General features: G+C 30.5%; 1 protein-coding gene across 2 annotated transcripts in view; it reads left to right on the top strand.

Annotated features, from left to right (window-relative positions):
• Positions 1-13,936, top strand: part of LOC145243663 (cilia- and flagella-associated protein 54-like) — a 449,435-nt gene that overhangs the window by 94,726 nt on the left and 340,773 nt on the right. For both annotated transcript variants that reach the window (XR_013862929.1, XM_080106712.1), the window contains exon 17: positions 7,185-7,225. Coding sequence is in view for 1 of the 2 variants with exons in the window: in XM_080106712.1 (XP_079962838.1) it covers positions 7,185-7,225 (41 nt within the window). In the remaining variant the exon portion in view is untranslated. The remainder of the gene's footprint in view (positions 1-7,184; positions 7,226-13,936) is intronic.

Raw genomic sequence — 13,936 nt, 5'->3', positions numbered from 1 at the left:
TGAAGCTTCAATCTTTTATTTCAAGGCAAGCCTATCATCTCGAACCCTGGTTGTCGGAGAGCCGGATCTCTGATTTGCATTCCTCTGCTGCCTAAACCGCTCTCTGCCCATGTGGTCGTCAATCGGAAGCCTATGACCATAATTCCCGTGTCACCCCTGATTTCCGGTGCATGTCACCCCTAATTTCCGGTGCATTCTCTCTAGGTTGATACCTGTCAAACCTAACCTTTTGTGACCCTGCCAACTCGTTGATGGGAAATGAAAATATACTTACATAACTTTCTATTTCTAAAACTACCTATATAGCAATTAAGCTGGGATTCCCAACACTACAATTGTAGACACAGGTTAACCTTCTCACACCATAGAAACATCCTCTATAATAATTAATACAATAAAATTTCAATCAATAAATTACATAACAAAAGCAGACTCATATCATTTCTGTTACACACCTATATTTGAATTTTAACAGACATATTCTTTCCAGAAAGAATATTAACTGCGTTCATATCTTTTAAAAACATATTAACAACTATATGACGTTATTAAAAATCTCTCTCTCTTTAACAACGAAAGTTCCCCTCCTTTTTTTGAATTTCCAACGTCTTGTTCTTCCGTTTCTGAAATAGAACAGCGTCATACTTTCCACATGAAACATTTTCGCAACAACTGTAGGATAACTTTAAGGTATTTTTATTGAAGATTTTGTGTAAAGGGGTTGGTTGCGGGAAAGTGTTTTTCAATAAGATCTAGAAATTTCTTGCCAAATTTTGTTTTTAACATTTGATTGTATGGGGCCGTATACCAAATTATAGTTCTTTTTCTTCTATTTTTAATTTTATTATAGTTATTGGTGTTTTTTTGCTTATATTTGATATCGATATTTTTGTATCCACTATTTTTTAGGGCTGTTTCGTAGATATTGATTGACCTGTTAAATGCATTTTCATCACTTGAGTTATTACTGAGTCTGCTTACGATCGAGTTAGGAATCTGTTTTATAATTGATGGTGTGTGATTGGACTTAGGGTTTACGTATATTGGAGTAGCATTATCTTTTAAGTAGGGTTCATATGTGTTTTTATCTAAATTTAACGTGACGTCCAGGAAGTTTGTTATTTTTATGTTAGCTGATACGTCTGCTTTTAGGCCTAATTTTTTCATTTCCTTGTGTATGATTTTCTTAAAGTTATCTCCCTTGACTTTGTTGGAGTTTTTTATTATAGCTAGTCCATCATCTCTATATAGGCCGATATCCGTAGTATCGAATATGCTTGTGAGGGTATATAGAATGAATAATCCCACAAGATCTGATGCCTCTGCAGAGTCTCTGGCACCCATCGCCAAATCGAATGAATTTTTCATTTTAGTTTTTATCCATTCGTTATTGTTATTTATTAGTACTGATTTTCTACATTTTTTAATGATGTTGATTTCTTCCGAGGATATATCAGTGTATGCCTTGGCAAATTTTAGAGCAATGTTAAAAAGTTCTTCGGATATCAAGGGATAAAAGTCTATGATGTCAAACCGTATAAACGTACATTTATCTTTGTTTTCTATATTTTTAAACCAGGTGATTGCTTCAGTAGTATTTGGCCACTGGTTTAATTCTAGGTCTTGTTTGATTTGTTTGTTTACTCTAGAAAGTATTGTTTTGCTAATTCTACCTATTTCTGGTTTAGTTGGGTTTATGAGGCAGGTGCTGGGATTATTATTAAAGTCTCATTTGTGGTCTTTAAGCAGAATGTATGCCTCTCTAGGTTTCAATTTGCCAACCTTATCGCTAATTTTTAATTTATCGGTAATTTGTTTACTTTCAGTATTTATTATATCTATGTAGTCGCATTCGTTTGTGTTTAGATTTTTGTAGTTTTTTGTAATATTTTCTGTGATTAGTTTGTTATATTCTTTCTTATCTATTTTATAAAAGTTTCTAGTTTTATCTGCTTTTACAAAGAATGGGACTTTAATAATAATCCCAGCACCCGCCTGATAAACCCAACTAAACCAGAAATAGGTAGAATTAGCAAAACACGCCGATACTATGACCACAAAAGTACATTCAACAATAAAAAACACCATATAAAAACAACACTAGCAAATAAATACTGGGAACTCAAAGAAAGCGGACATTCGCCGGTAGTCGAATGGAAAATAATAAGACAAGCTACCACGTGTAGGGACCTAGACTACCCATGTAGATTATGCCTTCATGAAAAATTTGCTATCCTGTACTTTAAAGAACCCCAACATCTATTAAACTGTAGAAGAGAAATAGCAAATAACTGTATTCACAAGATAAAATTTACACTAGGATAGCGATACAAAATAGTTTTAAAACTAACAAAAACAATAGAAAATAAACAAATAAATAAATAAAATAAACATGAATATACATAAACGATCACACATATATGTATATATATGTGCATATATGTATGTACACATCTATTTATATATAAACTAACGATAAAAAAAACAAAAAAAACACTAACCTAGTTTTAAAACAGATCCTTTGTCCGATAAAATGCATGCTCATTGGCTGATAGGAAGGGCGCGATGGATACTAGAAAGCTGATTGGCTAACTAAAATCTCAATAGAAGAGGAGCATATAAAAACGATAAACAACCACAGAATTCGCGCATAAGCCTGAGGAGTCCTAGAGTGGATGAAACGCGGAATATTCAGTGTAGCTTAATCGCCATATATATTTTATAAATTACTATACACATATATATATATATATATAATATATATATATATACATATATATACATATACATATATATACATATATATACATATATATGATGATTGCAACGTCTTGTCAGACGAGTGCCACTCCCTCAGACATTTAAAATCCATGAGCCCAAATACCTGAGGGAGTATCTATACAAAGATGATGTTACAGAGTCTTAGCTTTGTATGACAGCTAAGTCTCTCTCTCGGTTCAAAATGTTGAGATCCAGCAACAAGCAAGAGCAAGATAGCCAGCAACAAATTAAACTGCAGACCAGCTTAATGCGGGTACTGGTCTTCCGCTTTATGGTTTTTTAAATCAGAGATTTGCTTCTCCTAGAAAGGTTGCCTTCACCACGGTTTACGGGAGCCCTCTCCACCCCAATACACATATACACACACACACAAATATACACGGTGCTAGTTGGCCGTTGACCCAGAAAAAGAGTTCATTCGCCCTTTGGAAGGTCTTGTTTTTAATCGTTCAGGGAGACTAGCCGCCCTCCTCACCAAACAAGTCTGGTGGGGGAACCAGTTTAGTTGCCGGTGATCCGACCATGAGGCAGGTAGTACTGGATTACATGGTACCAGTAGCATATGCCATGACCTGACATATACATATATATACATATATATATACATATATATATACATATACATATATATATATATACATATATATATACATATATATATATACATATATATATACATACATATATATATACATATATATATATACATATATATATATATACATATACATATATATATACATACATATATATATATACACATATATATACATATACATATATACATATATATACATACATATATATATGCATACATATATATACATACATATATATATGCATACATATATATATACATACATATATACATATATATATACATATATATATACATATATACATACATATATATATGCATATATATATATATATATATATATACATACATATATATATATACATATATACATACATACATCTATATATATATGCATACATATATATATCTATATATATATACATATATATACATATATATATATATATATATATAAATCAGCTATTATTATTTTTGTCATATGTATGTAATTAATATTGGTGCAAATATTGAGATAGTTAACAAGCAGACTCTGTTCATTTGCTATCGAATTACATGTTGTATTAAAATAAATAGCAACAAATCTGCTGATTGTGAAACCTAAGCAACAACTGACTTCTTGAGATGCGTTCTGAAAAGTATGTCAAAACTTGGCAAGGCTCAACTAATCAACACAAACACAACTCTGTATTGCATAAGATGCACTTTGTCACTCCTAGTCATAAATTTTATAATGGAAAATTATTTATTCAACAACAACATCATCATTGTCATCATTATCAAATTTGGTTTAACATCCATTTTACATGCAGGCATTCGTTGGACAGCTTTAAGAAATTGCCTACCAAAGGAATCTATCTTTGTTCAGGTCTTTATCTGTCTTTCTTAAGGTTTATTTTTCTCACTTCCTTGCATGTTTTCTTTGAACTTCCCTTGTGAACTGACTTTACTACCTCAACTGTTTTACATCTACTAACCTAAGAAATCTCATCCTTTCTTTCAACGTAGCCATACCATCAAAGTCTCCTGCTCTGCACACATCTCCATATACTGTCAAGATTTAATTATCTAATTAGGGTCATCAGAATCAAGCCTGTTTTTAAGACTCAGATTTCACACTCATCATATCATTTCTCTCCATGCAACGCATATCTTCAACCCTGACTGGCCAGGTTTCACTTCCATACATCACCACACTTCATACTCATACCTGATAAAATCTTTCCTTGATCGATATTGGTAACGCTCCATTCATTCATAATTCTTGCAATCATACTAGCTCCTGCTCCACCCTGTGTTCCAATGTTATCACTAAGGTAACAAAATTTCTCGATAGCTTTGCCATTCAGATATATTTTCTTTATGTTGAATAGCGGGGGTATATATTAAAGGATATGACGGGATTCATATTGGGCCAATACATATAACGGATATAACGATAGTGATGATGAGGGAGAGAGACATTTATACAGTTCTGAGATGTTTCTTATAACATATATTAGCGAGGAGAGAGGGTGATAAATGCACAGTTTTTATAAAACAGATGGAGGGGGAGATGCATAGTCTTGTAAGGGCTAAACAATGTTCATTACAAGATGTTTAACAAATTACCTTTTGAGTGCTGAAAGATGACACATGACAACAGTTTTACAAAAACACAAAGATGATTCTTTATTCATTGGACCGGTTGAATGATGATGACGTCAGGAATTCACATTTAGATCTACATAGTTTAATCTTCTACCCTTCGCTTCCAAAGGGTCAGCTGACCACTGCCTGCTAACTGAATGACTCTCATCTCTCTCTCTAAATGACTGGCAGACTGACTCTGAAATTCGAACCCATACAACTATACGGAGAATCGTCCTTTGTCTATGACGTCAGAAGTGTGTTTTTCAAACGTGACTAATTCACGTGGCTATGTATGTTTATCCAAAACACACTTCTACAAACAAAGCATCTTCTCCTAACCTATTTTTTTAACCTAACCTAATTTTTTAACAATGTATTTTTAATTTGTATTGTTCATTCTTTCTAGCTGACATTTTTAATATTCAGTTTTGTAAAAGAATGAACAATCAATTCTTTTTACAATATAAACAATACCTAACTATTTCCAATAGAATTTAACAATAGGCCTTTTTACCATTCCGATTTCTAAAATTCTATGTCTTAACCTTCCTTACAAGGTTCGAGTCTCGGTTTATCCTAATCTTATTTTCACTTATCTAATCTTCTTATTTACATGGAAAGGGGGCAACCTTTTTCCTGTCACATTTACATCTTTTTCCTGTAACATTTACATCTGAGTTCTCATCCGTCTTCATTGTCTTACACTTGTTGTACATAAACTTGTTGTCCAGATAAGTTGAGATTGGTTAGCACTGATAAGCCGAAAAAAAATGCTATATAAACTCTTGAAATATAGAAATAACATAACACGACACCAAAGGAATTGAAATGGTCCGGGTTGATGTGCAAAATAAATCCTGGTAAATGTACACCTCATTTCCTGCTCCAGAAAATAAAAGAAAAAATGTATAGTGACATTACGATTGTTTGGTGTTTGGATAAGTTTTTATGCAAGAGTGCACAAAACCCCTAATCTATATATTAATACAATAGTGTGTGTGTTATTTTGTGTGTCATGCTTACATCCGGGTCATTTAATTGTTATGTACTTCCATTTCTTGTCATAAATAATTTTATCAAGTATTCTTCATAAGTTTTCGTTTCGGTTTCCATTATGGCTGAAGGAACTCAAGTTATATATATATTTTTTTTTTCATGAGTTTTTTTTTAGTTTCAATTCATACTACTGCACCCAATTCATATGGATATTTTTTTTTTTTTTAAATCATAACTTTATAATATATAAAAATCGATAGAACATTAACTCTATAATAATATATACGAAATCTGCAAGAATTAAAATATCATATTTAAGCATACTTTATGATCGGGCTTTGACGGGCGTTTGTGCTAGCTTAGATAAATACTTTTGCAGTTTTAACAAAAGAGTTACAATAATATAAGAGCATCTCTACTTACACTGAACATCTACAGAATGCCAACATCAATATCTTACATATGAATGAGTCCCCTGTGGAATTTCCACAGGTCCCGTTAGTAAAGGATTAATTTGCAACACAAAAGCATAGAGTAATTAACCAACACCTTTTTAGAATAAAACAACGAAAAGGTTTATTCCGAAAGAAAGACTGTGTCTGAAGTGAAAGAAGGGGAATAGAAGATTTTAGAATGTTCTCGTGTTGGGAGGCAGAAACTTGAAGTGCTCCCAGGTTGTCAAGTGGACGTCCCCAGTGAAGTAGTCGCAGCCTGGGGGGGGGGGGGTCAGCGAACAGAGGTCTGTCTTCTTTCATGGTCTGAGCTCCTCTTTACTGGCTGCTGGCTAGTTCCTGACAGAGGTAATTAGTTCCTTAAGGGACATATAGTATTAATCCGTCCTGGGAGCTGACTGGTCAGTGTGTGGCTACATTAGTTTGCAAGGAGGGGAGGGGGAGGCATTAATCCAAAAAAAAAAAAAGTAGTATGTTATGATGACTGCTACAGATGCTACAAAAAATCTCAAAGGAATAGAAAATTATGAGATAGAGCCGTGAGAAAAGCAGTTAAAAGTGACCGGGAACAGGTACTAAGAAATCTTGTTGAATAAGTCTGATGGAAATCTCTAAGCAAAGAGGGCTCAGAAAGGGAGTTAAATACTTAGTTATCTATTCTGCACTAGGCAGAACAAAGTGGCTACTTGTTGTCATTATTAATTTTTTTTTAAATTTATTTTTAGATTTGGAAATCATGCATATCAAAGCCTCGATGAACAAACCTGTAAGTAAAATATATTATTTCATAAAAGTTAATTCATTATTTTTATCTCATTATCCTATTGTTAATTGTTACTAATTTATAAACTTTAGACAGTTTTTGTCATTGTGTTGTGTTTTACAGCATCATTATCAGTTTAATGTCCGTTTTACATGCTGGCATGTACTGAACGATTTTAAGAAATTGACTTACAACCTAACCTATCTTTGGGCAGATCTTTATCCCTCTTTCCTTAAGGTCAATTTTTATCACTTCCTCCCATGATCTTTCCTTGTGAACTAAATCTGCTACTTCAACTTTTCTGCATCTACTAACCCAAGAACTTTCATCCATTCTTTCATCGCAGCCATACCATAAAAGTATCATACTCTTGTGCACACATCTCGTTTAAATGAATTACCCTCACTTCCACCACCAAGAAAAAAAAGTTAAAAATGATTTTTTTTTCATTTTTTTTCTTCCTTTTTCATTTGAACGTTTATGATTACTTTTGAACTTTTGGTTTATATAAAACATTGTATTATGCTGATTAATATTCTTAGCTTGATTGTTATTTTCACAACGTCTTAACCAATGTAACCTCCGACCTTCTTTAGTAATATAATAATGAATAGTAAGTTTACAAGTAAAGTGATTAAATTTTAAACTGCCAAATGTTTTACTGGAATTATCCACATGAACTCGTGAAGCAATGTTTAAAGGTATTGATTAATAATTTGCTTTAAGTGATTTGGTATTATTTGTATTATTCAAACTACTATTCTTATCTTGGCTGTCAGTTTCACATTACAGGTATGGGATCTAATACAGCTTTTGAACTAGATAAAAGCCGATTAGGTAAGGGTTAGTTTAGGATTAGCTTTGAGTTGGTATAAAAAAAATGGTATGGTACCCGACTGTATAGCTACTGCCCTTTTTCAGGTGCATTATTTTGCACTCAGAAACCTATTGTAAGGTCTTATGTACGACACAAAAAGAAACTGGAATCAGGAAGATCTCCATTATTCCAGTAATTGTAGGAGCAACTGAACTCATGAAGAAGAATTTAAAAAATTACCTTGCAAATATACCCGATGAATCAAGTGCAAGCGAGATTCAAATAATTCCACTTAAAGGGATACCTCCCCACCAAATGATAAGGAAAAAATAACAATGTGCAATCAGAGCAGACTGTCTGAAGAGACTGGCTTTCTGTTCTAAAATGCATCAAACATTGATGTTTTTTTTCCTTTTTCATTTGCAAAACTCAATCATGTTCTGCAAAGTCAAAAACAAAAACAACAATTTTCTTTATATATTATTTTATTTTTTTATGAAGATGAGGATAACAGTCTGCAAATAAATAAATACAACAATTTTTCTCTACAAAACAACCAAACCAAACACCATGAATAAATATTTAAAGATATAAACAACTTGAAGCATGAATACTTTTTCCAAAATGACTTGATGCAATCTGTTCTTTGAGTAAATTAGTGCAGTCAATTTATTTTGCATTCGCAGGTCATTTAACATTGAGCTTGTTCAACTGTTCAATCTTGCAGTGATAATTAATTTCGTGTACAATGTCATTACATGAAAGCGAATTTGCAATAGTTTTCTTTCCATTGAGAAAAAATCAATATTTCATTAAATTTTGATGTTGTAGTCAATTAATTAGGCCAATATTACAAAAATAGAGAACTGAATAATTAATTAAAATGAATCAATATTAATTCATTTTAATTAAGAGATTTATATCTTAAAAGCGAAGCAAGCTGCAGACTTTGATCAGTTTATTTTATAAAGTAAAGCTGATCCATTTCTTGAAGTTTTCATTTTACAAAATGAATATTTGATTCTGAATTGTCAGTCTTTTTTGCAGAACATTGGAGTATGTTCATCACAAGAAAAAAATAGATTTTGATTCATTTTTTTTTTAAATAATTTATCTTCCTCTGAGGATTTCGAAAATGGATGCATTTTTCACTATTAAGCCATATATAATCTGCATAGCACAAAAATAAACTGTTCTTTGAGTAAAGTCTGTGTAGCAGTAATTCCAGTTTCATTTAACATTGAAGCTGTTGAGGTAACCATTCAACCTTGTGATAATATTAAATACATGATCCAACAGTATGAAACTCTTTGCTTTTCAAAACAAAATTGAAACCAAACTGAATGTTTTCAGTCTGATACTGTCCCAACTAGTTGAGCAATTCAGACATTTGTTATATCATCTTTTAAAATAACGCTTGTAAGTAAATTCCTAATTTTATGCGTAGAATGTTGGAAAAAAAAGCCAAAGTTTTCTTAATAATGCACTCAGACGGTTAAAACTACTTCTATTATGTTCATGTGAACATTCTATATGAAATCTTTATATTTTAGGAACACTCTCTAGCCTGTCTACCTACAAACAGATACAAACATTACGTCGAAGTATGTAATATATACACAGATCTAGATATATAGGGGATGATAAAAGAGGAAAGAAGGGCAGACAGACAGATATTGTATATATAAAAATTTTTCATTTACATTTTATAGTACTTGTGCATAATTTGAATCAGATGTAACTCAGCGTATGATTGGCTTTGCTCGGAGCATGACATTATGCGCTCGGGTTTGATTGTAATGTGACATAAGACGTCAATCAGTCAATCAATGCACTGTAAAGTAGCAGACGAACTTTTCGAAATAAAAATTGGAAGGAGAAAAAAATCATGAAATTCATTAAGCAGCACACACCTGTAACAGCTCTTTTCTGAAAACTGTGTAAACAAAAAAAAAAGTACCTCCAACCTCCCCGTGTTAAGAACAGCTTTCAGAATAAACACCCCCCTAACCTCCCCATGTTAAGAACGGCTTTCAGAATAGACATCCCTCCTCAACCTCCCCATGTTAAGAATCATCATTTCCGAAAAAAAAACAAACATAATTTATTAATCTTTTTCTTGAAAACAAAAAAGAAAAAAAAACTTTGCTTATCTGTTTTGTTTTGAACTTTTTCGTTGGACAACAAACATACAAATTACAATAAAAAAAAAACTTATATTACAAAAAATAAAACAAAAAACTTGTTACGGTAGGTCTTGTTTCTTGGTTCATTTTTTGTTTTCTTTATTTCTTGTGTTAAAATTATTATATTTACATGTTTCCTTCATTTTTTTTTAGCAGCATTTGTTACGCTTTCATAATTGACGAAGCTCGGCGGTTAACGTTGTGTTCCGAGCAACGTCGATCGGACGTCGAGTTACATCTGGTTCAAATTATGCACAAGTACCCATTTTATTTTTTATATATGTAAATAAACATTTTTCATATCATGACAATGTTTAGGTCAATTAGTTATGAATCACTAAAGATCTGATTAGGTGATATTAGTTCCTTCTTTTAAAATGAAATGGAAAAACGAATTTTACGAAAATTGCAATTTAAAAAGTCACGTGGTTTCCTAATAATGGAAAGAGGATTTAAAACAAAATTAAAAAAAAAAAAAGAAGAAAACAAGAAAAAACAAGGGAATGGACGAAGGAGAAAAAAAAACAAAAAACAGTGAGTCAATCTTCATATGCGCCACGTAAAAGTTGAAAGTTGGTGTCAATTCTCCATCCTCCTTCTTCCAGCATTGAGAAGAAGTAGATTAACTAAAAACAGTTCAAGGCTGCTGAAACATTTGACATGAACACTAATTATAATGTGAGGAGAGGTGATTATTTTGTTTGGCTAACTAGCATTATATATTTGTTTTTTATTGTTTTATATATTCAAAAATTAAAATAAAATCTGTGGACTTAATTTACTTTATAGATATAAAATATATAGTAAATTATGAAAGAAGTTTTGAACAAAATTAATTTAAAATTAATATTCAAGAGTAATATCATTGTTTAATATTAATTTTGATTGAAAAAACATATATAATGTTAATAATTAATCGTAATAATATGTAAAAACAAAGAAAATAAAAGATAGTATAAAGCAGAATATTAAAAAATAACAGTAGACTTATAAGTGTCATAATGATAGAACATAATAAACTAATATAATAATGTAATTAAAAGTATATGAGAATATGATAATAAATTAAAACTTAAAATAAAGATATATACTTATATAAAATAAGTAAAGATTAATAATATATCATTAATCTATACTCCTATAAATTCGTTTTTCTTTTGTGTGTATTGATATTCATATTAAAAACCTCCTTTTCTATTTATTCAAAAAATAAAATACTATGTTCTTATATATGGGTCGTAGAATTGCATTCACTAGCATATTCTTTTAAACATTCATTTTAATTAATTCCCTGTTAGTTTTTTCGGTTTTCTTATGGGATGATCATCTTTAGTTAACTATTACGTGTAATTATATTCATGCAGATATTCTACATGATGTATACTTGCATAATATTTGCGTAAAAAGTGTGCAGTAAACACAAAATTATTTCCATATACATTTATCTATGCGTATATATTTTTGTTTAATCTATAAAAGTAAATGTGTCTGTCTATCTGTCTGTGTAAATTTTCCAACGCAATAACTCTGTCAATTTTCAGTCTACAGACTCGAAATTTGATATAGCGGGTACTGAGATATGGAAAAATCTTTGTAATCCGTTTTCGGCCAGAAATTTGGCAATTAAGGAGTGAAAGTTCAATGATCTGGCCTTTAAGAACTCTACCAAACTCCTCCGACAATTTTGGGTCTAAACACTTGAAATTTTAGGTATAGGTTCTTCGGACATGGATCTAACTTAACAACTTGATTTGAGCCCAAAAGAATAAATGTTAAGGGGTCATAATAGGGGTCAAAATTAAAAAAAAAATTACCTTTTTTTTTTTTTTGTTTGCTCAACATACACCTCCAAACACCCGGGCAACGCCGGGCTGAAATGCTAGTATATATATATATATATATATATATATATATATATATATATATATATATATATATATATATATATATATATATATATATATAATATTAATATTACATTGCATTAATATGTAGAATATAATATGCAGAAAAATATAAAAATCACATATATTTTAGAAATAAAAAGTGATAAAAAATAGCAATAATAAATAATGTAATAATATGATACAACACAATAAAATATATAAGATATTGGATATTACATTAATAAAACATTATCATAAATAAAATAAGAAATTATGGAATTATAAAATCGTTAAATGTAGTATGATATGCTAGAGATTTAAAGAGATAAAATAATTAAATACCAGTAAAATAGTTGAATGACGAGGGCATATAAAAAAAACAGTGTGTATGAGTTTGATGTAGATTAGGTAAAACGTTTATAAGAGGGTATAAAAATATACTGGTGTTACTGATAATAATTATTATAATAATTAAACAGTGATAGTACTAAAATAAAGTGAAACAAAAATATAAATTAAAGGTACATGGTAGTTGCATAAATTAACGACGAAAAACTAAAATATTTGGTGTTAATATTGAATGTAAGAGGAAGTATGCAGATGGATGAGAAGGTGTGATTTGTAATGCCTACAACTTATTGATGTTTCATGTTTTTTTTTTAAATTTAGAAGCTTTAAATCTAATAATATATAGCTTTTCGTTTAGGCATAAATAAAAGGAGCATTTAAATATTGACAAGTGTTTTCTTTAAAATATTCTATTTGACAGTTGCTGTTTGATTCTGATTAGTTAGTTTTAAGTAATATACAGAAAGCCATGTTTTGAATATGTAACTTGCATTGTTGAAAGAGCATTTATGGCCGGTATATATTTCCTTAAATGTATATTCTGAAATACCAATGTAATATCTATTTGTAGCAGGATTTTCCTTAGTTTTCATTGTGGCTTGGTAAACTATAGATGTTGTTAAGCACTTATGTTTAAAGAGCATTCCGATTTATTTATACAACTACATGTTTTAGTGTTTTTATTTTACATTGATTGAGGTCAGTGTTATCACTTAAGATTTGTTATTATATTTTTGAAATATTTTTTCTATGTTATAGCTACAATCATAACTTAATTCAACTGTGTTTTTTATTAAAAATTTTATGAGGGATATTATTGGAAGGGAAGTGTAAGTTAATAAGATTTAGAAATCTTTCCAAGATTGTTTTTGCCATAAAATTAAAAGGGGATGTAAACCATATAATCTTTCTTCTTTTTTTTTAAATACATTACTAAATGATGTAGGTTCAGTGTAGTTCAGTTGGGTATTTTTGTAATCACTATCCTTTAAATATTTATTGTAAAACGTTTAATGAGTATCGTAAATTTCATTGTTTGAGGAGTTATTGCTAATTCTTTTATTAATAGATTTAGGGATATGTTAAATTATAGATTTTGAGTGATTTGAGAGTGGGTGAACATAAATTGAATTTATATTATCCTTTACTTTAAAAGTTACATTAAGGAAATGAACTATTTCCACATTCTTCATTTCTTTTAGGATGATTTTAAAACTTTTTTGTATTTTGGACCATGTAGTTTTTACAGAATGGCATTACCCCAATAAAGACGTATTGTCTCAACGCTTATGTCCCTAGTAAGGTTATCTATAATATAAATCTCATCTGTCTGTTTAAATGTATGTATGTATGTATGTATGTATGTATATCTGCCTAAAACTTTTGACAGAGGCGATGGATTTTCATGAGATCAGTATCGTTTTGAAGCTCGACCCTTGAGACAATGAATACCGGAAAATTGGCCCAAAACATTAAT

Source organism: Euprymna scolopes, chromosome 22 (assembly GCF_053919585.1).
Source record: "Euprymna scolopes isolate OS-2025 chromosome 22, ASM5391958v1, whole genome shotgun sequence".
In the NCBI taxonomy this organism is placed as follows: domain Eukaryota; kingdom Metazoa; phylum Mollusca; class Cephalopoda; order Sepiida; family Sepiolidae; genus Euprymna; species Euprymna scolopes.
This window is presented reverse-complemented; position numbering and strand designations above follow the sequence as displayed.